This window comes from Solea solea, chromosome 11 (assembly GCF_958295425.1).
Source record: "Solea solea chromosome 11, fSolSol10.1, whole genome shotgun sequence".
Lineage (NCBI taxonomy): Eukaryota > Metazoa > Chordata > Actinopteri > Pleuronectiformes > Soleidae > Solea > Solea solea.
Window position 1 is genome coordinate 19,132,278 of NC_081144.1, and position 26,931 is coordinate 19,159,208.

General features: G+C 40.1%; 2 protein-coding genes across 4 annotated transcripts; one reads left to right on the plus strand and one right to left on the minus strand.

Moving 5' to 3' along the window:
• Nucleotides 1–1,020: 1,020 nt before the first annotated feature.
• Nucleotides 1,021–7,101, plus strand: szrd1 (SUZ RNA binding domain containing 1). Its single transcript, XM_058642142.1, has 4 exons — nt 1,021–1,184; nt 3,646–3,695; nt 4,350–4,619; nt 5,251–7,101. Exons 1-4 carry the CDS (start codon nt 1,137–1,139, stop codon nt 5,360–5,362), a joined length of 480 nt encoding a protein of 159 aa, XP_058498125.1. The 5' UTR covers nt 1,021–1,136; the 3' UTR covers nt 5,363–7,101.
• On the minus strand, nt 6,802–26,931 carry atp13a2 (ATPase cation transporting 13A2). 3 transcript variants are annotated; one of them, XM_058642138.1, is made up of 30 exons: nt 26,775–26,931; nt 23,372–23,448; nt 22,955–23,122; nt 21,891–21,949; nt 21,733–21,799; nt 21,565–21,644; nt 21,301–21,378; nt 21,147–21,216; nt 20,902–21,036; nt 20,738–20,804; nt 19,826–19,957; nt 18,837–18,998; nt 18,100–18,210; nt 17,918–17,964; nt 17,626–17,814; nt 17,311–17,517; nt 16,708–16,803; nt 16,023–16,179; nt 15,796–15,907; nt 15,543–15,667; nt 15,274–15,452; nt 14,617–14,709; nt 14,412–14,491; nt 14,105–14,257; nt 13,913–14,009; nt 12,606–12,829; nt 12,328–12,479; nt 12,046–12,218; nt 10,705–11,349; nt 6,802–7,155 (listed from the first exon to the last, which is right to left on the minus strand). In XM_058642138.1, exons 1-29 carry the CDS (start codon nt 26,785–26,787, stop codon nt 11,182–11,184), a joined length of 3,471 nt encoding a protein of 1,156 aa, XP_058498121.1. In that variant the 5' UTR covers nt 26,788–26,931; the 3' UTR covers nt 6,802–7,155; nt 10,705–11,181. The 3 variants fall into 3 exon arrangements, with proteins under 3 accessions (XP_058498121.1, XP_058498123.1, XP_058498122.1); XM_058642140.1 differs by lacking the exon at nt 26,775–26,931 and adding an exon at nt 24,829–25,123; XM_058642139.1 differs by lacking the exon at nt 26,775–26,931 and adding an exon at nt 24,751–24,837.

Below are 26,931 nucleotides of genomic sequence, written 5' to 3' on the forward strand. Positions count from 1 at the left end.
TATTCATCATAAAACTTAGTTTAGTGGGCCATTGGATTGTTAAATATTAACCACTACTTTGTCTCCAACTACAGGGAGCACCTTGTGTTTTATTTCTTTGAAATCTCAGCCCATATTGCCCCAGAAACACCAGAGCTACACTTTAAGGAACAGTATTTAGAAAATAATGACAACATTAAGTACTTTTATGATGATTAACAATGAATAGGATTTTTGGTGTCATTGCTATGCTTTGTATTTTGGTTTAAATTTCCAACTGTTTTGTATAGGTGGTTAACAAGCTAACTTATCGTTATAATTACAAGTTATGGTTATCATAATAATAAGTAAGGCCAGAAAACCTGCAGACTCATATTATTAGGAACAATAACAACGTGTTAAAAGTAGTTTTTATAACTAATGAATGAATGAATTATTAGCAGACGTTTTTATCCAAAGCGACTTACAATAAGTGCATTTAAACATTTGGGTACAAACAAGAGCTAGAAACTATAAAGTCTTTAGAGTCGAAAGAAATGTGTTTTTGGTCGGCGGCTGAAGATGTGGAGGCTCCCCATCATTTTACTAATGAGCGACGAATAAATAACTAATAACTTAATATTTTAAAAAAATGTTAAAAGAAAACTCCTCATTGCCTTCATTTATTCACATTTTTTCATAATTTTCACATCATACGGTTCTCTGACAGTAGCGCCGTTCCCGAGACGCCACATGACCGCGCTTTGGTGTGCTCATACACAGCCGTGACGTCACTCTGGGACATAGGATTGTTCTGGGGGGGTTTTATGGCCTTTAGGAAGGTTTTACAAATACTCTAAAAAACTAATACAACATAAATGTTGTCTTGAGATGTCCTATGGATAATTTAACAGGCGTCTCTTTTACTAGTGTAAAATAGCTTTTTGGGCCGCATGAGCATTTTTTGTTGCAGTTCCACGAGTGACCACCATGACAAAATTGTCTTCAAGGCAGAGGGGGCGGTGCGCTCTTCAGTTCTTATAATACATCCATGGGGGGAATCCGTCAGTGTGACGTCATGGACCGCAGACAGCAGAGAGGAGTCTGGAGTAGGAGCAGCCCAGGACTGACACCTCCTTCTCTTCCTCCGCCACAGCGTGTCTGAGCAAAAATGAAACATGGATGAGGAGGTCGCCGAAAGTTGGGAGGAAGCTGCTGACAGTGGGGTAAACATTTCAGGCGCGACTTTACACTCACTTCTATGTTTTTTAATCCGCTTGCGTGTTTTTTAATGTCCACATAGTCGGTTTAAAAGTTCCCGTAAGGTTTTCCGCCTTACTACTCCCATGGGCCAACAATGTGGCTAATGCTAACGCTAGCTGTAAGAAACTTGGCAGGCTAACATTATGTGGCTAGTGAACGAAACTGGTTTGATGTGAACTGAGGAAACAAACCAAACGATGTATTTGTTGTTGTTTTTTTTTTTTTTAAAAAGACACAGCACACGAATGTGCGTTAATTTCACCCCACATTAGCTCACAAACAAACACGACATGAACTGAAAGTGAGCTCACTGTTGTAGCTAATCGAAATGCTAAGGTTGACGTTAGCTAACGCCACGGCTAGTCGATTACACGGCTAACGTGGAAAATGTGTCGATTAAACACGAAATTTCTCACCTACTCACACAAGGCGACCGTGTCTTTCTCATTCTGCTCTCATCCCAGTCGGTTGACTGTGACCACGTGTGACTGTAATAACTATAATTTTAACTTAAGCACTTGTTTCTTACTAGACATTTCTATGGACGACGACTGGCGGCTCCGCGAATCGCTTAAAACAATGCTCTCGTTAAGTGAAGATGAGTAACTGTGAGATATTTTCTGTCTATGTGACATTATCGGCAAATGGTTAGTTTGTTGAATACATGCATGCTTGACTTAATTGGTTGTTTCCTGTTCGGTTACGCGGGCAAGTATTTGGACATTATTTTCGACCATGTGTTCGAGTCGTGGTATGATAACATTTGAGTCAAATATCGTCACGATCTCTGTAGCTGATGACGTTAAGAACATGATGCTACAAATACATTGGCCGTGATGTCACCACTCATTCAACCAGTAGCCACATGTACTCTCAATATCTTACTATGGATATTGCTTTTAATGCTAGGCTAACCTTGTTGACAGGTTATTATTTATAGGGATGTAAGATATTGGACTTTTTGCCGATATATCGGAGTGATTGGGCCGATAACTAATAAATACTGTGTGTAGTACTCTGCACCCAACTGCATCAAGTCATGAGGTCATTCAGTCTCTTCTGTAATGAAACTAACATAATATTTTGCCTACTCATGTGCAGCAGATGTAGATATAACCTTTCTTCATTGAGCAAAATGAATAAATGTAAAAAAAAAAATTGTTGTAGAGAGGGCAGGGATTGAAGTCCAGGAGGTAGCAGCCGATTTAGGCTACTGTTGTAGTCCTTAGTCATATCAGCACATCCTGGTGTGTTTGCCGATAAACCAATATCTGTCTATACAGATATTGTGCCCCAATTATTTATAAATCGGTCCGTTGTTACAAATTATGATTTTTGTTTGCAGAAACTTGATCAATGTTGCTAAGTGATGACATCTTACATGTGTTTTATTATAATCTATTAGTATTATTGTCTTTCCTGCCTCAAGCCATCACACTGTACAATAACTCAACTCTGATATAGAACTGGTCACTCTGCACTTTAACCATGTTTACATACCAGTCTCTACTACTGTTTTTGTACTACTCTATATACATTCAGATATCCTTTTACCAGCATCCAGTTTATATTTTCATTTATTTATATTCAGAATTTATACTGTATACATATCTTTTTATATTTATAATTTTGGACATATTTCTATTCTATCCTTTTATTCTTGTCTACCCTTGAGCACAGTATGTTCTAAGCCGGATGTCTATTGCTGCTATAACTTACCAATTCTCTAGTCTGGGATCAATAAAGTACTATCTATCCATCTAAAATTGTAGATAGGAGAGACAGGCCATTAGTGATCAATAACTCGTTACTGAAGTTGAGCGGGTGATTGCTATTGTTTGTTTCTTTTTATGTTACGTGATCATTTTCTCTCAATGTGCCAGCCTTGCACACTTAACTTAAATCCCTCTCATGCTGTAACATACTCAGAAACTGAAAAATTGGTGATTAGAGTATTAGAAAATTGGTTGGACATTTGCAGAGACATTGTAGTTGGATTTAAATTATGTTGACAGTGATTTAAAAGTGAACTTGTTTTCCGATTTGTATGCATTTATTTTTTTTTTTTTAAGTAAAACGTTACTATTGGAATAGAGTTCACGTGTTTCCCTTTTCCAAGTTATCACCCACATTGTGATTTCCAAATTCAACACTGTTCTTGCACATCACATGTTTTCTTGAAATGGTGCAGCCTTAGTTGTTGGTATCAACATCTGCCAGCTAATGTTGGTTTGCTGAGCACTGTCTGCTATGACTTGGCAGCTGTCCTGCAAATTTATAAATAGCTTGTAACCGAATCCTGCTTTTCCATCCACTCTCCTACTTGCTTAATACCTGCAACACTTTTCTTCCCATTCATCATCACCGTGACCAAAGTTGTTTGTTTACATGAAGACATACCTGTTTTTTCCCCACTTTCAACAGGAAATGGAAAAACGGTTAGAAGAGAAGCTAAGGATCAGCCAGAAAGAAAAGTAAGGCTTTTTCCACAAACACAAAACAAATAAGTTCTTCACATTGCTGGTAAAATTACAGGGTTTTTTTTCTTGTTGATTTGTAAATTTTAATAGTCTCTCCAGTTCACTCTGCAGTTGATCGGATTCATGTTGTTGAATTTACTCATTCCTTGTATAAAGGAACTTGCATTCAAGACGAAATCATATGTTAATAATTCAGGAAGTGTCACATTTTTCCTGATGTCATAAGTTCTTTTGGCCATGTATGTGTCATCAATGCTATTCTTGGCGCTGCTTATCCATCTTGTATGTATTGGCCTCCTTCTCTTTGCCTTTTCACTTATTTTTTGGACTATCAAGGCCTGGGTAATTCATTATTTTAAAATTGCAATTTGAAACCCACAATTAGCAAATAACAAAGACTACAATCTGCGTTTTTTTTTTTATTAAATAAAAAAGATTCATACATGTTAGAAGCAATTCATACCATGGAAGTTCCCCTCCTTGAATTAGAATACAGAGCAGTAAATATTGTGAGGGTATGTGAAGTTGTAATTTTGCATCATGTTAAACAATAAATATTGAACTGAAGCTAGAAAATTAAAGATTATAATTTGTTATTTTCCCCAAATCATTCAGCTGTGTTTTGTTTTCTTTATTTCTTTCGTTCAGGGAATCCAGCAATAGTTCTTCACAATCTCCACTAAAGACAACCATGGTGATACAGGACGACTCTCTGCCAGCAGCGCCTCCACCTCAGATACGCATTTTGAAGCGACCTACGAGTAACGGGTCACTGGGATCACCCTCCAATCAGAACAGGCCAACACCACAGGTCAAGTCTCTGGCTCAGCGTGAGGCAGAGTACGCTGAGGCCAGGAAGAGAATACTGGGCAGTGCCTGCCCAGAGGAGACGCCTCAGGATAAGCCCAGCCCTGACAAGTAATATTACACACACACAAAAACTGACTGGTCAGTTTTATGCTCAGCTTAATATGCCGACTGAGCGGGTTCTGTAAGGTATTTTATATGTTAAGAACTACCTTTTTATTAAAGTAATATTCAGCTGAAATGTTTTAAGATCCCTCTAGTAATACTAGTCATACACTAGTTATGTCTTTTTGAATATCTGAAAACATCAGAGTGAGGAAGGACATATTCAGTACTGCTTGTGTGTTGTCTTTTACATTTTCATTTTATTTTGTTTGTTTGTCACTGATGGATCACAATGACAATTTGCTGTGCTCTGCCTGTTCAGTGCAGATGCACAGGGAAACCCAAAACGAGATCTTTAGAATTTACATACTGTGTGTTTCAAGTGGGGGGAAAAGTACAAAAAACATTATATAATCCGTAATTAATACAGATAATGGCAGCACTTGCTAACAAACAAAATCAGGCCATTAAAGAGGTGCTCAAACGACACAGATTCATATGAGGAAGCTTGTGTGGGACTGAAGAAAGCTGCTGAAATAGAACAACAGTCCTCGTGAGCAGGTCCTTTTCTGGCATCTAGAACAAGAAAAAAAGGCTGCTGTCTCCAATTTATTTCTGTTTCCTCTCATTGTGACAGGCCGGGGCGCAATAACTCGACACTGCCGTCAGAGGACACCCGATCAACCAATCATACTGTCCGGCAGCCAGCCGGTCCAGATGGCACCCATGGCTTCCGACAGCACAGATAAGTAGGCGTCGGGGCCACCCAGCCATCGAGGAGAGAGGAGAGACAGCACTGTATTTTTAAACGTTCCTCAGTTCCATTTTCTCAAGAAGGGCAGTGAAACCTGCTGCTCAGCTCCTCCCATCAGCAGTTGTGTGGAACTGACGGAGCGAGGAACTCCAGGAGGAAGTCAAATGTGCTCTTTTCTCTCCCTAGTCCAAGTCTGTTTGACACTGTGATTATGGACATCTTCTGGACTCACTGTGATGATCCCTTTAAGACACATCCCTCACCCCCCCGTCTCTCTCCTCCTGCAGTACCCAGCGCCTCCGACAGGCAGAAGTTAAGACATTTGTAAAGGACGGCAGAGAGATAGAAGTGATGGGCCTTAGCAAAATGAGATGAGCTGGTACTTGTGCAGCAGCTTCGTCCTAGCAATAATACCACACATCACATCTTTCATGTTTTTATTTTTTCAGCTGATAGCTTGCTCTTTTGTTTTGTTTTATTTCTTAGGGATGCTCTGATATCAACATTGTACAGTAAAACTCCACACCACCAAAAACCTGATGGTCCCAACAGTATTTGATGTTAAAGATTTTTAATCCACATATCATCTGCAGTATCAGAATATTATTATTATTATTATTATTATTATTATTATAGTCATTATTATTGCTCAGCAACTGAGCTAGTAGCAGCGCACCCCTAATATGTAAAATGTTGTTTGTTTTAAAAAGAAATGGAGGGTAAGGGTCAAATTATATACCTAACAAAATTTATGTTTACGGTTTATTACTGTCACTTCATTCTTACTACTTCAATGTAAAAAAAAAAAAAGACAAGGAGATTGTGGATTGATGTTCCATTTTTAAGTAGCTTTTCTGCCTGTTTGTGTGACATGGCAGCAACAACATCAGAGCAGTATTTTAATCATAATGCACCGAAAGCCCATTTTTAAATCAACCTGGAAACATATTGGTTAAATCAGATGTCATTCAAAGGTGTTGAAGGCTGAAATGGGAGAATGAGTTTACTGTTGTGCTCCATAAGTCGCTCTGTCGCATCTCCGCCTCGTCAGCGGTGTGCCCATCTGATCATGTCCTTCACTGACGTTCAGTACAGCAACTCAGGTGCAAGCAAACCAGACTGAATGAATGAAATGAACTAAGATTGTATTTTTCCAGCTTAAAAAGCAAATGTCCATATTTAAGTTTGGGGTTGACACTTTGTTAAGATGCAGTGCTACATGTATGCAGAGTGTACAATGAATTCTAATGGAAACCATGGTCATGTCCTTTGATGAATGAGGTGTTTTTTGTCTTAAATGTCACATGGTCACAGTATGAAACTGTAACACCAGTCACGTGTTGAGTGGCTGATGGTCCTGACATGGAGTGTGTCGACACAGCTGGATGTGAACTACAGAGGTAGCAACTTGGCTGTCCCATTGTGTCCCACAGATGTTTTTTTTTACATTTATTTGTTTAAATGGAGTAGAGATGTCAAATGAAGCCATATTCAGTGGCGCATCATTAGAAGAGTTATATTAATAGATAAATTCAGCTTGTGCCTCCTGTGTCACATCGTTCATTTTGCGGTTGCTGATTTTTATCAGTTTACTTAAAGTGGGAGAGTTTACTATACTGGTAAAGAGATTTTAGTTCAGGAAATCTAGCATGAGACAGATTGGGTTTTGCTGAGCTCTGAGGGAGAACACAAACTGCCTGTAAATACTGATTTAATAAAAATGATTTGCCAAAATGTTGTCCTTACATTTATTTCAGCCAATGAGTGTCTGGTCCAGAGGGAGCTGGTCTAGAGAAAAAATGGTCAATATGAGCTTAAATTAGAACACAATATTGCATCATGATTTCACAAAGACATTCGTATTTCACACAATGTCAAAGTAAAAGTGCTTGTTTGGATATTGAACGTTACGTCACAATGAAAACATGCAAAGTAAATCCGACAACTGTAATTAAATCACCAAACAAGCTTATATATGTACTCCAATGTTGAGTGTAATACATTTAATAATATTATTACAACTGAATATATACGAAGGACTATTAGGGCCAAACTGAGAATCTCTTGAGAATAATGTCATACTAAAAGTCCTTATGAGAAGTTGTAGAACCTGATAATGTAATAAATCCCTGATAATGTAATAACCCCGATAATGTAATAAAAATTTGCACTTGAGTCCATTGAAAATGTAATAAAACCTGATAATGTAATAACTTCCCGATAATGTAATAAAGTGCATTTCCCAATAATGTAATACACTTTTTACCAATAATGTAATAAAGTATTACATTAACAGGAGGTTATTACATTATCAGGTTAGCCTTCATTTCGCAGGTCCTGATAATGTAATAATTCCCCAATATTGTAATAATTTAACAGCAGACCACCCGTTACTTGGGTTCAAGTGATGATACTGTGTAAGCAACGCAAGCTCGAGAGCTCTAGTGCCACCAACAGGACATAGTTGGACATGCATGTATGTACATTAACTTTTGACTTGTTCATCCGTTTTTTTCTGCAACCCTTTAACATATTTTAACCACACTTGGTACATAGATTCATGACATCATCATTTGGTGACCTTTGACCTCTGGGGGATGTTAAACAGGAAGTTAGCTCAAAGCTCTGCAAGGTTTTTATTTATCCAAACCAAACTTGGCCCATAGTCTTATGACCCCCATCCTGATGATGCACGAATAACTTGGTGACCTTTGACCTCTGTAAGAGCATTATAATCACAGTGAGTGTGATTATATCACAGTCGATCTATTACTTATTAATTATGAAACTGATGTTAGCATGTTCAATCCAGTTCAAATGCTTGTGCTTGGAGAGCCTGGGTGCCAAAGAAAGCTCAATTCCATGTTAAAAATAGTCATGATGAAGACATCAACCATAGAGTTCTAAGTTCTAAAATGATGGCTTTAAAATGAGGTTGCTTTTCTGGATATAAGTTACTTGTGTGTTGTGTGTGTACTGTTGTGTGTTGAAATTAAAGGGGACATATTATGCAAAATTAACTTTTTAACCATTTCAATACTTATATTTGGGACTCTGGAGGCCCTACCAGTCGCCAAAGTGTGGAAAAAGAATACTCAGTCCTTTTTTCGTGGTCCCCCTTAGTGTAAGTATAGGCGATAAAACATGCGATGTTGAATTCCCCGCACTTATGACGGCAGCATGTGCATTTCACCGCAAATGTTACCACCCCACCAGTAAGTTTACTTCGAGAGCTCCACCTTGTCCCTATAAAATGCGAGAGTGCAGGCGAGGGAGGAAGAGCGGTATTATGTCTATGCGGAGGAACAAGTGTGCTGTTGGTGGCTGCACAGTAGAGCAAAGTGTTTTACACAAACTTCCAGCCTCAGAGGATTTTATATATGAAGCTGATGTGCCGGATAAAGTCAGCAAACGTGTGTTTGTGTGTTCGCACCACTTCACATCAGACTGCGGCCAGCGGTCGCTGTATTTAGTCAGCGACCGTATTTCACTGACGTACAAACACACACATTGTTAAGAAAAGGTCACATAGAGCTCATAACTGACCATTCTGACACGTCCTAATTAAAAATATTTGTTCAGTACGTCCTCCATGACCGGAGCACAGACTCAGTCTGATACAGTCACATACAGCGGCAGTTTATGCAGCTCGCCGCTCACCACTGGCGATCAGCGGTGGTGATCAGCGGTGCTGTCCCTAAGTGTTTTTAACTGATTTACAGTTCAGCACTGTTTGGCTTGCAAGAACAGTGGCACTCTCGCTGTTTTCCGCGCATGCTGCCATGTTGATATTGTCAGAAAACTAGTGGAGGGAGGGAGAGAGGAATGGAGCAGAGGGAACAGGAGCTGAGTGAGTGAGTGCAGTAACAAGGACAAATCAGAAACCCCCTGGAAGAAGTGGGCGTGTGTTTGCCTGTGTCTCATTTGCATGTAAAGGGACCATGCACAAAAAGAGCATTCTGAAAGGGGCAGGTTTAGCAGGGTTATTGAACTGCTATGGTGCTTCATCCTTATGGTATTTTGACCAAAGCATGTCACAGACATGTTCATTAGGACACCAGGGAACTATTTTAACCTGGGAAATAGGGTATAATATGTCTCCTTTAAGTAAACAGTTTAAACACAGCGCCCCCAGAGGTCAAAGGTCACCATTTTTTGTGGTATCCCCAGGATGATGTCATGAATCTATGTACCAAGTTTGGTTAAATATGTTAAAGTTTTGCAGAGAAATTGGCTTACTTCCTGTTTGGTGACCTGAACGTCATGTTTGATTGGCTGCCACGGCCAAGTGCCTTTGAATTTCAAGATGTTGAATGCATTCGTGTGGCATGGTCTGAAGATCATCTGAACGATGTTTTGAGAAGATTACACAAAATGTGTGACAAGACAAGCCTTTAAATGGTTATGGATCAAATCAAAGATGGCAGAAAATCCAATATGGCCGAAAAAAACATTAAGGATGCGTTGAACTCGGCTTGGCCCAAGGGTTCCTGTGATACATTGTTTGTGAAAAACGGATGAACAAGTCAAAAGTTAATGTACATACATGCATGTCCAACTTTGTCCTGTTGGTGGCACTAGAGCTCTCAAGCTTGCGTTGCTTACACAGTATCACCACTTGAACCCAAGTAACGGGTGGTCTGCTGTTAAATTATTACAATATTGGGGAATTATAACATTATCAGGACCTGCGAAATGAAGGCTAACCTGATAATGTAATAACCTCCCGTTAATGTAATACTTTATTACATTATTGGTAAAAAGTGTATTACATTATTGGGAAATGCACTTTATTACATTATCGGGAAGTTATTACATTATCAGGTTTTATTACATTTTCAATGGACTCAAGTGCAAATTTTTATTACATTATCGGGGTTATTACATTATCAGGGATTTATTACATTATCAGGTTCTACAGAAGTCATTTTACTAAATAAAAGTCGTAATATTACGAGAATAGAGTCATGTTATGAGAATAAAGTCTGCAGTCGACTTGCAGCCCTTTCCATCTCCACAAATGTTTTTTCCAAGTCTGTGATTCTTTCTTCCAAACGGACTCAGTTTCTTGCACAATCTTTTCAAAGTCCTAATGCTAAAGATAACATGGTGCTGATGTAACAAACATATTGAGTATTTCTTTATTTGTGAAGCCCCAATCAAAATGTAACTGCACAAAATGTTCTGCGTGTCTTGACACAGGTTGCAGTAGATAATTTGAGATTTTACTTTTATTTTCCAAAGATTTAAAACATTTTTTTGGCTTCAACACTTTGTCATACTATTATAAAAACATTGCAAGCAAATATATTTATTTTTCTGTTTATATTCTCTCACCTCGCCGGCAGCCTTGCTTTGGCCACACATGCTGTGTTTGAAGGAAGACGAGCCACGTTTTCATGATATTCATGACATGATATTAAGTGATGGGCCATATGTGGCCTGCAGGCCACCAGTTTGACACATCTGATGTAGACTATCCTGGGAATGAGGAAGAAATTTCAAACTGTATTAAATGATATCAAGTTAAGATCTCATGGTCAGATACCACAAAGCAACATGGGTAAATACATATGGTATTTATGCAACATGACCCTTAATTTGGCTACTCCAAGAGAGTGCTTATACTCACACTATAGCTTTATTAATTTACGATGCACACACAGTAGTTTAAATAAAAATAGATTTAATAAAAGCGGGTAAACATGACTATGCATTATTGGTCAAGTTGTGGATGCAGCTCAGACATCCGCAGTATTGACTGGCTCTGTTGACGGATAGTTGTCCAGTAGAAAAGGGAGGAGAGAGTCTCTGCTAGGACAAATGGATGACTGTGTGATCTGAAGGGAGCAGTGTTTGACCAAGGGGCGGCCATGATGGAGAGACGGCCAGAGAGGCGTGCAGGCGTTTATACTCTTTCTTGGACTGACGTCTTCCGCGCAGCAACCGGAAACAGTTCAGTATTCCCAGGTCTATCAGCACCTGGATGAAAATAAAACAACACAGAAGCACTGTTATTAGGGAGGAATACACCTCACTGGTGCTTGGACAATAAACCCCCCTTATTTGTAACAAGTCTTGACCCGAGGTCAGACTGGTTGAAAATGACAGAACGTCAACAGGAACTCGATTAATACCGCGTCATGACCCACGGACTCAGAAAACCATTTTTGAACGCACAGCGCGTCAAAGACCACAGCAGGTCCTGGGTACCTAATGAAGTGGCCAGCGAGTGTGCATGAACAAGCAGCTGAGGGCATTAACTCGTCGGGTCAGTATTTACCCACGCTGAGACCGATTCACACTGGTCTATCTGTAGCATGTCACAAACAAGTCCTGGCATTTGGTTAGTACAGGAGTATTTAGAGTATTTTAAAGTACGTTTTATGATTTTCAAAAGGCAAAAATGTAAAAATGTAAACATTTAAAAAGCACGGTGTGAACAAAAGATCAGTGCTGCTGTTGTCACACACTGCCAATGCATTCTGTGTGAAATCAGCCATAAGCACATTTTTCCACACACTTCCATATATTAAATAGCACCCCAGTAGCCATGGTATAACTTTATTGTTAAAGCGTTGTGGAGAATTCACTCTCAGCCGGATTTGTTTCATGCAAATTGATTGTGATTGTGGTTTGTCTTCAAACAGACTATTTAAGTTCCATATTCACACTCACCTCGACAACAAAACAAACGAGGAAGTTGAGAGCAGCCACGGCGACGAGCAACATTTTGTAGTTCATATCAGAGATGTTGTACAACTTAAGTATTCGACATGCGATAGGCCCAGGATACAACACCAGCCACGTCATCAGGGAAAAGACGAGGATGAGCAGACAGAGGAAAGTCACTGAAAATACAAGGGGGGGGGGGGGGGGGGGAGTCCTGAATCCATAACAAATACTCCAGTTTATCATCATGTTTCTGAACCTCCTTTGTGCACATCACTGATGACTCACTGTTGTAGTAGAGAGGTTTCTTGTGAGGGTAGCCCTTTGTCACCACCACAGTCATGAAGATGTACTGGAAACCAGACAAGGCAAACACACTGGTGTCCTCTGCGTTGGGCAGATTGGCTACTCCAAAAACTGTCGAATTAAGTGGACTGTACCTGAAATAATGCAAGGCATTACATTTGCGATGATGATGTTCTTTGGTGACTAAAAAAACACAAATATAACACAGTTCTTTCTGACATTTTAATGGGGAATAAAAATGCTTTGTTTTTGCTACTGACCAGTCCTGTGAGGTGGTGATGAAGAGTGCAGCCAGCTGGCCCAGGATGATCAGGCATGTGTGGATCAAGAGGCTGCCCAGGACAGGCAGAGCCAGAAGGCTGGCTGCAGGTCTGCGGGGATGCAGCTGCTCGCTGGGGCCTCCCTTTCCCATCACGACAGCCAGGAGAGTCACCAGGAAAATGTCAAAGAACAGGAACTGCAGGTCACCCAAGCTTGTCTTTATCTAGACAAACGCATCAAGGGGACACATTACGCGGTGAGACATTTGAGCCGCAGAAACAAGAAAAGAAGCTGCACCAAACACACAAAACATTTATTTAACAGGTTAGTTATGTTGAATAAAGTTGTTTTGAATAATAGAGAACAGAGCTGGAGAACCTGTCATTTCAATGTCCTTTCAACTGCTGATGTTAATAGATTTACCTCAACCAGATGTTGCTCAAAAAAAGTAAACTCTGTGAAGAGCAAAGAAAACTGACTATTGTGGACTATTGAGCAAAATGTGGGCCCTTAAGAGCTCCAATGAACATTTAGTAACATTCAGTAACATTTAGGAAGGTTATGTGGCATAAATGAGCATATTTGAGGGACAATTAGATAAAGTAAGAGAGTCAAGGCTGAGATGGTTTGGTCACGTGCAGAGGAGAGATAGTGATTATATTAGACAAAGGATGTTGAAGGTGAAGCTGCCGATCAGGAGGAAAAGAGGACGACCACAGAGAAGGTTCATGGATGTTTTGAGGGAGAACATGATGACAGTTAGTGTAGCACAGGAGGCACAGGACAAGGAGGAGGCAGATAATCTGCTGAGACAACCGTAAAGGAGGAGGCTGAAAGAAGAAGATTGGCAGAAATTGAATATCCTATGTGTACACAGGTTTTTATAATCCTAAGATTTTTTCATAGCCTTAGATTTAGTATAATTTATGAGTTCTTCAGACAAGGGCTTTATAGAGACCACCATTGTATGACTTTTTGGTATGTGAAGGACACAGGGAGGAGTGAGTGGAGGAGTTACAATTAAAATAAACGAACTCTTCCTAATTTAATGGGTTCAGACAAACAGATGGCACTGAAACCCTCCTTTGCAAAGGTTTATTTTAAGATAAAATATCCAGGGTGTCACCCAATGCAAGCTGAAATTGGCTCCAGCTCCCGGTGAACTTCATGTGGAGGATAAAGGGGTAGAAGATGGATGGATGGATGGATGGACGGACACCGGGCATCTAAATCCTGAAAGCTGACTAAACTGGAGAGACACGGCTGCTCTGACAGTGAGGGTGTGATGACGTCCACTGCTACTCACCGTGTTGAGGATGAGGACGGAGCAGAACTGAATGAGGCTGTACAGGGCCATGAACCTGAACAGACTGAAGGAGGTGACCAGAGAACATCGGCCCTCTCTGTAGACCCAAGAAGGGAAAACACGTTGCACTGCTTTGTTGGTTTCCAAGGATGATGTTTACATTTTAACAGCACATTCTTTTAACCTCCTCACCTGATGAGTAGCGGCACACAGCTGATGTTTTCCGTTTTGGAGGTGAAAGGTGAAGCGATTGAAGCCTCGGCTTCAGACAAAGAGACCCCAGCGTCAGCAGCTCTCAGAGCCCCACAGTCATTGGCACCATCCCCACACATGCCCACACGGTAGCTGCAGCGATCGAGGAGGAGCAAACCTGGTTAGTCCTATTTAAAGTCAAGCAGCCGGAGCACTAACCTGTGTGTATAATACTAAATTCTGTTTTATTGTGTTTAAGTTCTCTGCATATTCACATTATTCTTCATTATGCACAGTATGTACTAACTTCAGTTTCTGCAGCTCCTTCACCAGCTGGGTTTTCTGATCAGGGGTCATGCGTGCGAATACTGTGGCTCGCATCAAAACCTTAAATCACATTGTATCAATACATAAGTCCAATGCCTTTGTTTAAACCAAAATAAATACTGTAGTTTAATCATTGTACTGGTCAATACTTGCATGAGTTTCATAGTACACTGAGTTTGCATTACCTTTGGCAAATACTCGGGAAAGTGGTCACAAAGAGCAGCAAAGGATTTGCCATTAATAGCCAAGTGATAACCACAAGCACCCTGGAAGTGGCCCTGAGAAGATAGAAGAGAAGAGAGGGACAAAATATCACTTATCGCCACCAAAATTCACCCAGAATGTGTGAAGATGTAGGCCATGGATGTATGCTACTGAAATAATTATGATTGTTCCAAATAATAATAATAATTGGAACTTTTACCATTTCTTTACCTTAAAAGGTCCAGTGTGAGACAGGATGTATTGACATTTTATGTACTACCCATAAGTATGTTTGCAACTGTGGAATCACTTTACTTAACTGTTTTTTTCTAGACTTAAAATAAGCCTTTTATATGTACTTTTGGCAAGGGCGTGGCCATGTTGGTACAAAGTGTGCGTTTCAATTCTGAAGCAGAAGCTTACACAGTATAAGGTGTCACTAACTGTAACACACTGGATCTTTGATCTTAACTAACTCAACCCTTACATCACACCATTGTAGTCTCTCTGGACCCAGAGCATGGCCACTTAGGAGAGGACCATGACTCCAGCTCAGGGCCTTATACAGTCCTCATACAACAACAGCTGTATGCCGCTTGATGAAGTGCACTGCAGTGTGCTGTCTGAGCAGAACTAACCGCAGTGATGATCTCTGTGGAGCCTTCAGCAGCTGTTGCCACTTCATCTTGCATCTTGAACTTTAGTGTTGGCATGGACCGGGTGGTGTGGGGGGTGGCATTGACAAATATTACGTTCTCATTTATTCCCACCATCCCGCAGGTTCTTGCCACATTTATTGCTGTCAAGATGTTGTCACCTGCATGCAGAATGCAAAGTAAATGCAAAGTCAAACATGACTACTAAAGAAAAAAAGGTGTAATTGCATTTTAATAATAATTTCTCGCACCTGTGACCATGACACTGCGCAGGTTTGCCAGTTTTAGCATGTTAATAACACTTGCACTCTCTGGCTTCACCAAGTTCTTCATCATTAGAAAACCCATGAACCGCATGTCTTTCTCGACTTCCTCTCTGTGGACAGACACACGACAGCATTAGCACACGGAGATATCATTTTCATTTGGCTTACATAAACTCTCTCAATAGTAAAAGGAGTCCACTTTGGTTACAAACGAGAACGTAAGAGACTGGGTTCTCACCGTTTAATGGTCCTCAAGTCAGTGTTTTCATTCAAAGGTTTATAGGCAAGTGCAAGAACCCGAAGGCCTTCGCTGGAGAAGGTGCGCAGTTTGCTGGAGAACTGTGCCGGCACTGTAGACAAAATGAATAAATGAAATAATGTAAACATCCATTGTGCGTAAACTGAGCCATAAATTAATAGCTCATTTAAACATAACAACTCGTAATTTTAGCCTTATTTTCTGACCTGTTTCTTCTTGGCAAAGACTAGCCACCATCTCAGGAGATCCTTTGATGAAAGCAAGGGCTGGTTCATCCCCAGGAGCCACTGAGACCACACTCATCCTCTGCAGGGCCGAGGAGAAGGGAAACCTCCGAACAATTGCCACTGCCTCACTTGTGGACTGACAGATGAGAGAGAGGCGTAAGTGTGTGCAACTGAAAACTCTGTTTTTCCATAACAGCTAAGGGCACAAAACAGTTTTTGAAAGATCCAGTGTGTAAGAATCAGAGAACTACAGTGGCCTTTGCCTTCTTTAACATCCTTTTAACTCTCTGCAGTTTCCACCTTCTTTGTTTTTGCATCAGGTTTAGGAAGGTGTGTTCGTGTGATGAGGTTCCACACACCCATTTGGGCTGCTGTACAAACATGGCAGTACAGGGTGGCTATCTCACAGCAAGGCCCTTTGCTTAAGTACATATAAATGTCTCATTCTGAGCTATGAAAGCTAAACAACTTTCATTTTAAAGCAAATATACACTTATACGAGGTGTATAATTGTCCCCCAACACATGCCAAACAAAGCAGCATCGTTCTCTGCGCTTGACTGACCGTTGTGGTGGAGTGTCCTCGGACCAAGACATTTTTTGATCAAATAGCAAAATAACCTGATGTGATCAGTCTACATGGGCATGATGCAAGAAACACTCACAGTGTCTTGAGCAGGAGGTCTCATAACAGCCAAAACTTTGTGGCCTCCAAACTCTGCATCCAGCACCTCCCCATCTCCCTCTGGCTCATGGTGGGTCTGGAAATGAAATGATATAAAAAATACTTATTTAAATTAACGTTACAATGAAAAACCTGGTAACAATATTGGCAATATCTGTTCACACTGACAGATGATCATGACCAACATGTGAGTTTGTTATTACATCACTTATGTATGTGAGATTGCATTAAAACATTACTTTGGCATATATATATATATATATATATATATATATATATATATATATATATATACACATATACATACATACACATACATATACATATATATATATACACACACACACACACACACACACACACACACACACACACACACACACACATATATATATATATATATAAAAAAAATTACATACACTGTGAACTGAGAGTCAAGCATTAGGCAACCTCAGTTACTCCTGAGATGAGAGTGAACATGTGCTCGTTATTTCACGATATGACAGAGGTCACTAACTTTATGTGTGTTACTGAATATTTCCAAGCAAGTAAAGCAAGTAAAATAATGTTGATGCTCCCATACCCAACCAGTGGACTCAAACATCTTGAGCTCCAGTGGGTCTCCGATGGGCTGCCCTCGCAGTAGCGTCACAGTGTGACAGCAGGCCAGGCCCGAGAGCATTGGCCCCGGGGCCAAAGATCTGGGCTCTGGGACCAGTTCTGAGAAACCAGTGGGTCCCCCCTCCATCACTCCCCACACATCCAGACCCTCCTCCGTGAGAGTTCCTGTCTAGTAAAATCAACAGTAACTCTAATGAACGGTGATTCCAGCATGTTGAAGTAGCCACGACTGTTCTCCACATAAACTGTAAACTTCAGTTAATGGATGAATCCTCACCTTGTCGAAGCAGAAAAGTGAGACCTTGCCACAGACATTGATGCGCGGGGGACTGATGCAGAAGACGCCCACTTTTTTCAGTCTCTGCTGAGCGTAGATGGTGCCAGTGGTGATAGCAGCAGGCAGCGCAGCAGGCACTGCAATGGTCACAACATCTAGGCTCCGGATCACTAACTGAAGCCACGTTACCTAGACACACATCCAGTCACAAGACAGTGATATCACTACTTTGGTTTTGTCCAATAAAAATTTAATAATTTACCGTCTTTGTATTTTGTATTCACATATTTACATTGGCTCTGAAGAGGATCACAAAGTTGTAAATCATGCCAATAAAAGCTGAAAGAAAGGAAGACGATAGTGGAAAATAAATTGTTAATGTTCATATTAAGCTGTGGAGTGAGATTTCACTGGTGGATTTCATTAAAGCCAACATAAGCTCTGTCATCCACATGTTGTTGCTGAAGTTCTTACCAACAAATCCTAAGATGAGCAGGAATTTGATTGTGTCTTGGTAGAAGCGGAAGTTGATTGGCTGAGGATACATAATGGAGCTGACCAGGTTTCCCTTGGCTGTGAAAAAACCTGATGATGACAAAAAGCCAGGTGACTGATTTGACTAATGGAACTAATGCAACTTTCCCCAAACGTTACCTCACAACTCACTAAAGCCCCGTTCAGACCTGGCACTAAACTGCGTCTCCTGTGACCACATATGATCAGAGCTAGGCTTCTCCGTCCTTTCTTCAAATACACAATGACGTCATGTCTGTTTGTGAGAACAAAATTATGTTTTTAACAGGTTTGACAGTACAGGAGTGTCCTCTGTCAGTGAGCTTGTGAGCATGTGAGTGACAGAAAGAGAGAAATGCTGTGATGTGAAGTTGTAACCATTAGAAAAAGAAATCAATACACTATGATCAGTGTTAATTAATAATGTAATAATTAATGTAACAGTGACTGAAAATGATAAACTACCGCTGGTCAGACAACGTCAGATGAGGAGCACGTCTTCTAATGTGAAGAAAGCATAAAAGAATGTGGCCACCTGTGTCCTCAAACCATCGCTGAATGTGATTTCTATGATCTGATCTAAGGACACATTCAGACTGGTACTTGTGGACATGATTGGATCACTCAGGATGGATGGTTATACCAGGTCTGACCAGGCAATAAAAATGTTATATAATCAGATCAGTTTCTCTACTCACCAGTGCTTGTCACCACAGCAACAGCACCTCCACCTCCTGGCCCTCCACCTTTGGCCTGAATGAGCTGGGTTCCACAGAAGAGCGTGTGTCTGCGCTCAGTCTCTGAATTATACTTTTCCTCACCACCCGGCAGTGGGGTTTTCAGCACTGGGACGCTTTCCCCTGGACATAGACCCAGGATCATACAACAGGTTATTAACATATACATATATTTATTTCGCTGTTAACGATCACATTAAATGAAAACCTTAGCAACACTTAAAGGCGACATAGAATGCTTGTATCACACATATATGTTAGTTATGGAGGTCTACTTACATATATTAACTTGTTTTCATGATTAAAATCCTCCTAATCGCTGCAAACGAGCCGATCAAAATATCTCCTCACTGACGCTCTCGTCAGCCGCGCTGTTTCAGACCAAACAGTTGCTGTGATTGGCCAGCCAACGAGAGCTTTCCTACTGTCCTGTGATTGGCCAGGTACCTGGAAGTGACGTAATAGATAGGCCAGCTCTCAGATACACAGCTCCCCCTCTGGCACGGTGGATGCTCTGCATCTCAGCAGCTACAACGAGACTAGTTCTTCTTCTTCTTCTGCGGTTGAATGTACGCAACCGGATGTGCCCGGACTAGTGCCCGCACCGGGAGGCGCTACGGTGGTGAGGATTTCTGATGACGACATCAAATTAAGGAAGTGTCGATCCGCTTCGCAGAGCCCAGGAAAACAATACAACACTATTTTCTCAGCAGTGGCTGAACTGTTTGTTCTGAAACTTTAGGGTTTCATAAACGAGGTAATGACGCAGATACACACACAAACGCAGCGTTAATTGGAGCTTCCGGTCTATGTCACCTTTAAACTAAAATAATTTGTAGTTTCTCCCCAACAGTTACCCTGTGATTTCTGAAATATTTCAGGGTCCTTGAGGTCAAAGCATTTCATCAACAGTTACATCCCACCTAGAGGTGTTATGGTTTGGTGATCACCTGTGAGCATGCCCTCATTGACCAGACACTCCCCTGACAGCAGGGCGGCATCACATGGCAGCAGCAGACCTTCCAGAGGGATGATAATGCAGTCGCCAGGGACCAGCTCTGCCGAGTTCACATACTCCTCCGCTGAGGGACACACAACTCACAATTCATGTCCTTGTACAGAGATCTGGGTTTAAAGCTGCAGTGCATAATGTTTGGTGATTTTTTTTGCTGCTGCTGCTGTTGTTGTTGTTGTTATTATTCTGCCTGTGTTTGGTCTTTGTGAACAATAATACAACAGTATTTGTATGTCATGTCCATCTGAGAATAGGCTCTGTTAAGCAAAACTATCAGACCTGACTGAGGGAGCGTTTGTATGTATACACCAGCGCAAGGGCGGACGGGGTCAAGAAGTGTTTATCCAGTCAAATGCACTACAGTTTTAATGCACAAAATGCACAGAAAAAGCTGTCACTTTATTGGACACAAGTTGGGTAAACGTTTTAGAGAAGCGTTTATGAAAAAAAAACATACAAAATTAGGTTCAAATAATCTTTTTATTTACAGTTAAGAATAAAAGGAAACTAGGTATAGAAGCTCAACTCTGATCAAATAATTGAGATTTTTATTCCTGGGAACTGAAGAATTGGTCAGGCGATGCACTTATTTACTCACTGTCATTGACTCAATTCAAACCTGTTATTAACGTGCATCCTGAGTGATCATATTACATGAGGACAGAGTTAAGTAGGTCTCGGTCTCACTTTTTTCTCAATGCGACTTACTAGTAAAATAAAAGGTCTGACCACACCCAAATGTACCCTGAATGTAATATCAGATAAAATAATAATAAAAACCACACTGAGAATTCATACAGAGCTACAAAATGTCACATAGGAAGAAGGGAAATTTGCTAACACTCACCTCCAGAGCTTCTGTGTACTGTAACAGTCGTGACTAACTGGGCCATGTTGTGAAGAATGACGCTTTGCTGTGGTGTAAAATAAAATAAGTTTCAAATACAGTCAAATCAGTAACATCAACATGCACACACTTGTACACGAATAAGCATCTCAACGTATGCTCACCTTGCGGGTCTCATAAAGAGAGATGCTGATAGAGAGAACGGATACAATTAAAATACATATGGCGTAGAAATAATATTCATCAATAAGCCACAGGGTGATACTGAAGAGTTGGAACACATAAAATGGGTTGAGGACCTAGAAGAAGAAATGGATAGAAAGCAGAGACATTAATTTGAACAAAAAGCAGCACAGTATACAGACAATAAGTCTGTATACAGTAAAACAATGATTTCCATCCATCTCACCTCCTCAAACAGGAGCTTTAAATAAGGCTTCACAGGCACGTCAATAATGTTGGGTCCATAAATGCGTCTCCTGAAGGAATTCAAGTCATGACATTGCTCAGCAGTTTGCAATGAGATTAAAAAGCTTATTTCTCCATTAGTGGGTGCTTATTACCTGAGGCACTGCTCCTGGTGACTCAGACCCTTTTGGAAGCCATACAGATCGTTGCTGGTCCAGTCCTCACTGAGGACACTGTAGACAGAGATGGACACACTCAACACTGTTATGACTGAAAAACAGTCATCTTTAATTATACAGCTGAAGCAACAAAATAATAGACATATTTGACCATTGACTGTGGGGACAAATTAGTAGAGCTTCAAGGCAATCTCTGTTCAAGCCATAGTCAATGAAATCCCGTGTTTCTGGTTTGAATACCTAATACGACAGAAAGCTCCCTTCTTGTCCAACCAGATGTAGCGGAGCCCTTCAAAAATGTAGTAGCGCAGCAGCGTTTTCTGAAATACAGCATAGTTCAATGTCAGTCTACAAAAGATCACACAGCAGCTTATTCTGCAAATTTCCAAATTCGCCCTTGTACATCACCTCCTCCTTGTACAGCTGAACTGTATCTCTCCACTCAGCCACGTCCACATCTCCCAACAACTCTAAACTGGAAGGAAGATTTTAGAGTAAGCAACAGTTTTAAACAATTCTCTGATATGATGTATGCATAACGAAGGACAGAGAGACATGGGGCTAACCTGTCATCCTCCATCTCCTCTGTGAGGACCTCCACCACATGATGCTGCCCACAAATGTCCTTAAGGGGAGGATACAATACAAAATGACCAAACAGGAAGCAGCTGATGCAGTGTAAACACTGATGTGACAAATTAAAGCCGCAGCCATGGTTCCTGTCTCCTTCGACTAACATTTAAGTGGGGTGATCATATTTCATGAGAGAGCAAACAGATTTAAAGCAAAGCATTAAAGCACAGCATATAAAGGACATGGGTTCATCAGCTTTGGGGATGGCCAATTTGCAAATAGGACAACTGAATGAACATTGACAGCCTGGATAATAAATATTGGTCATGTGAAACAAGATCACCTAGTGCTTGCTCATTGTGTGAATCGATGGGTTTCTCTGCTCTCAATGATGTTGTCTATGTACAGTGAGATAGATGTTGTGATTCAGTGCTAAACAAATAAAATGGAATTGAATTTTAATGCTGTGGTCGAATGGGGTTGAAGTATATTACTGACTTAGCATGAAAATGTGTGGTTACGAGGCTTGAATAAGTAGTGACTTTAAGTGACATTTTTGAATATAGTACATATCTTTTCTAACTTTGCCTTAGGTTGAATGCAACTACAAGATTGTGAGATTATGTCGTTTGAGCTGAGCTGTTATACAGTGACAGATATTTTTACTAAATTACCGAATGATCAGAGAATATTTTGAAGACAAACTTCCAACATGATTGAAACATAGAAGTGTCAACTCGCAATTAACATAAAATTAAGATGATATTCAACAGCCATTTAACAGTAAATTAATGCATAGATTGGACAGAGAAAGAATTTAGTACAAGTTTTAAAATGGATATGACTTTTCAATCTAATAATGTGTGACCAGGCCTCTAGCTTCATTTGTTATGAACTGGACTACTGTCTCGTATTTCTCCTGAAGAACAAAACAATGTGTGATAACATTACTCGTATTTCAGGTGCAACTGTTGACACGAAACAAAATAGTTTTAGTATTCATGACTGTTGCTCCGCAGGTTGTAAATCTGAGCAGGATCTATTGTGTTTTCCTCACTTTTACTAGCAGAATATGTGCCACAGCCAGAGGACAGGAGGAGCAGCGGGCACGGACACCGAGCCGTGGCCGCCAGTGAAACACAATCAGGAGGAGACCCAAGGACAGCACAGTCGCCAGATGACACAACCACACCCGCCAGCGCACCCACTTATAGCCTTGAACATCCTGGCGAGGCAAAAGAGTCAGAATCAGCACGACATCACATGATAAAAAGCCAGATAGTGACAGTGGCGTACTTGCTATGAGATCATCAAATTAGATCATCCAAAATCAGTGGCAGTCTGAAGAAGGCCAAAAGTGTATTTTTTGGAATAACTGTATTCCTCCCAAATATGTCTGCTTTATTACATATAGTTTAGCTTTTCTTGTGTTTGTCCAATTCTCCAATGCCATAGTAAAAAATTATTTGCTTACCATTTGCGAGTCAGGACTCGGTACACGGTCTTGAGGACAGGGTGATGGGAGCCCACTTGGTGGCACCACCGTGCTACCTGCAGGTTGAGGATCCATTAACACAACAGTTCCTCAGATACAATTATATGTGTGACCCAGGCAGCAGCACAGCACACATATACTGTCAATGTTGACAAAAATGTCAATATTTGCTCTGACTCTTTTAATTTCATCCACGTTGGCACACAGCAGCATCCTTGTGTGTTCTGACACTACGTCACTACATTTAGTCTAGTAGCCTATTCACCTATAAGTGTATATCCCTCTTACATGTTTTTCAATAGACATAATTGTTTTAGGTGACTTCTATATAATTTTCTGTTCAATTTCTACACAGACTGTTTTACAAGCAGATACAGAGACAAAAAAAAGAATTCCAATTGAATGACACTATTTATTAGGGATGGGACGATACTACTTTTTCGTGTCCGATATCAATATCACAAACTACAGTATCTACTGATACAGATATTAGTGTGTTTTAGTAATTTTGTACTATTTATGAACTATGAAGCTGTTAACACATTTTTGTTGAGTCATTTCAAAGACATAATTCTCCAATTGTGTAACAAATGTTGTTCTCCCAAAAAAGAAGAAACAGATTAAACATGACTCCGCTAAAATGCTTTTGCTGATTTTAATTCACATTTTATCTGTCCAATATCCGATCCAGTGGTTTTGACCAGTATCGGACCGATACTGACCAATTTACTTTAAAATATTACAATATAATTTTACCTCGGTGTTAATATAACAATATGTAGACATAATGTTGTTGAGTGGCAAATACAATTAAAAACCATAATTAACTGGTTTAATTATCTTTCACTAGCCTTCTTGTTTTATTCTTTTATTTATTTTGACATTTGATCATCTGATGTTGAGATTGTTGCCACTGTGTTGTCTTACTATCATGGGCTACATTAACAATGCGTAATTTGAAACTTTTTTCCCCCTCATGATAACGTCCGGCCCCAATTCCAGTTCCATATGAAGACAAACAGGATGAAGAATGTGAGATGCTTCAAGAATTGCCATAAACTGACGTGAGGTCAGTAAACCCACCTGTTAAAAGTGAACTCCTGTACAAACATTATCTTTATAGTTACAGGAGACAGGCAGTAAACTCGCCTTTAAAGATTTGTATGCATATCACCACGGCAAATGGCCATTTATGCATGTACAAAATAATCTTAGGGAGTAGAAAACACTTATTAACGTGTCTAACCGGAAACTACTCACTTCCGCTTCCAAAAAAAAATATGGGAAAATACGAAACTCGCATCAACAGAAAACTTCGGTGAAATCGAAACACTTTGAGGAAGAAACTGTGATCTTACCGTCAACTCGACGACGGACTATGTTCCGGACAAGATTATGTATAAAAGAGGAAATAGGTTTCAGTGCTGCGAGCTCACCTGCGTGTTTACAGCAGCAGCAACAGGCAGCATTTATCTCCCGTGTACCTGAGCCGTGAACGCCTCACACCCACCCATCTCAACTCAAGTCATCTCACCGGCGTCTTAAGCGACTGTGGAGCACAAACGTCCACAGCCAATCGTGGCCAAGAACCGACGTGGAGTCAGAGAAAACACACGAAACCACGAAATTACAAAACCCTCTTTCAGTGCCTTCATTTTGTGCTCCCTACTGAATCTATGTACTTAATGTACACATTTAAATGTCGTTCTGTAACAACCTCATGCTGTTGTTGGTAAACATTCATTTATTTAAGGTAATTTAAGGTTGTGGTATATGTGTATTAATATACACATAAAAACATGTATTAATATGTAATTTAATACCTTTTAATATAGACCCCCCACCCAAAAGATCATAACTGATCTGTACTCATGCTGTAGTGTAGTTCATTGCACACTGCACAAGTAACAAATGCTCTGTGTCATTGCTTGTGATTATGCACGTGACAATTGTAATTGAATCATGTGGAGAACTGTGAATGAGTAATGCTGAATTCATGTGCTTGTCAGTTGTTAAAAATTCCTGTGGAATGTCACTCATCCAACTATGGTGAGCATTCACATGCTTTATGGTGTCTCAACCATGAGTATTTATTTACAGTAAAACGCTGGTTGTTACCACTCATAAACACTATATAAGGACAGCAACTAAGGATTTCCACCATAAATCAAAAGTGTCTAACATTAACATTAGAGCTCCATGTTTCTGTAAAAAAATCTGACAAATCTGTCTTTTTTTCAAATGATTCCAACATCACTGAAATGCACATCATTCTCCTAGATTATCAGTCACACCCTATTGTTTTTGTTGTTGATTGTTTTTTGGTTTATAAACATTATTCACCATAAGTTTACTGTGGCAGACTCATGAACATGTGAGACAATAGGTGACCTATAGCTGCCAGTGTTTCAAGTAATACATTCCAGCTGGTTTCAAGTAATCAATTCCTTCTCATATCTCACCTAACTACACCTAGAGAAACCATCACTGTCTAAGTTACCTTTGTCCCAGGCATAAATCAGTAATTTTACAGATTACTTTTTGTCCTAACACTAACATTTATGTTTCTGGCTCTGTCCAACAATGAACTGATCAACCCAAAGAAAACCCCAGTTTTCAGTTTCATCTTAAATCAGACTGCAACACATCTGCTTAGCTTAAAAAAAGGAAACGAGAACAAACATTTTACACACAGCATAACCTCAGCTTTAACTACAGACAATGCCAACTCTTTGGTGTCTTGTTCTATTAAATCATATTCTACTTAATACCACATTGTTACACTTGTAATACCAGCCTTTTTTGTTTGTTTCAAACAAAGCTACTATTTCATTATCAGGGACAGTGTACAAAACATTAGGCTCTGCAGAGCAAATATCCTGGCACCAGATTCTAGCTAATTTAGCTAATTTCCATCTGTAGTCCACATCACTTATTCAGACAATAAAACATCAAATTCATCCTCATACAAGGACAATATAACATTTCATCCTTATACACAAAAATAAAACATTCAGTTCGTCCAGATAAAAGTGCAATTATGGACAATAAGACAGGATTACTTTCTTTACGTTATATTTATTTTCTCTATTGCTTGTTCTATTATTTTCTTAAACTTCATTTCAGAATGTTGACTTGACTTGTTATAATATGTGCTGCTGTTGTTATACTTTGTGCTAAGCTGTTAAATAAACACGCTTTTGATAAGGACACAGTGGATAATGTTAAGTTTAGAACACAAGAGGAACTGGTACATGTTGTTTTCCACAGTCAGCAGCACAGAGCAGATAACAACTGTTCTTATCTAAATGTTAGCAAAAACACAACTGTGCGGCTTTATCTCAGTTCTCTGGAGCAAACCACAGCATTTAAACACTCTTACCCTGTCTGTCCATTGTCTCGTTACGACGGCAGCCTCCACATCGTCTTACTTCACAGCATTTTGGTCTGAACGAAGAAGCTCAGAGTTGAGTTTCAGTGAGACAGTTAGCTGCTTCAGCTACAAATACACTCGTCTACGGAAAGCCGCATAGTCCAAA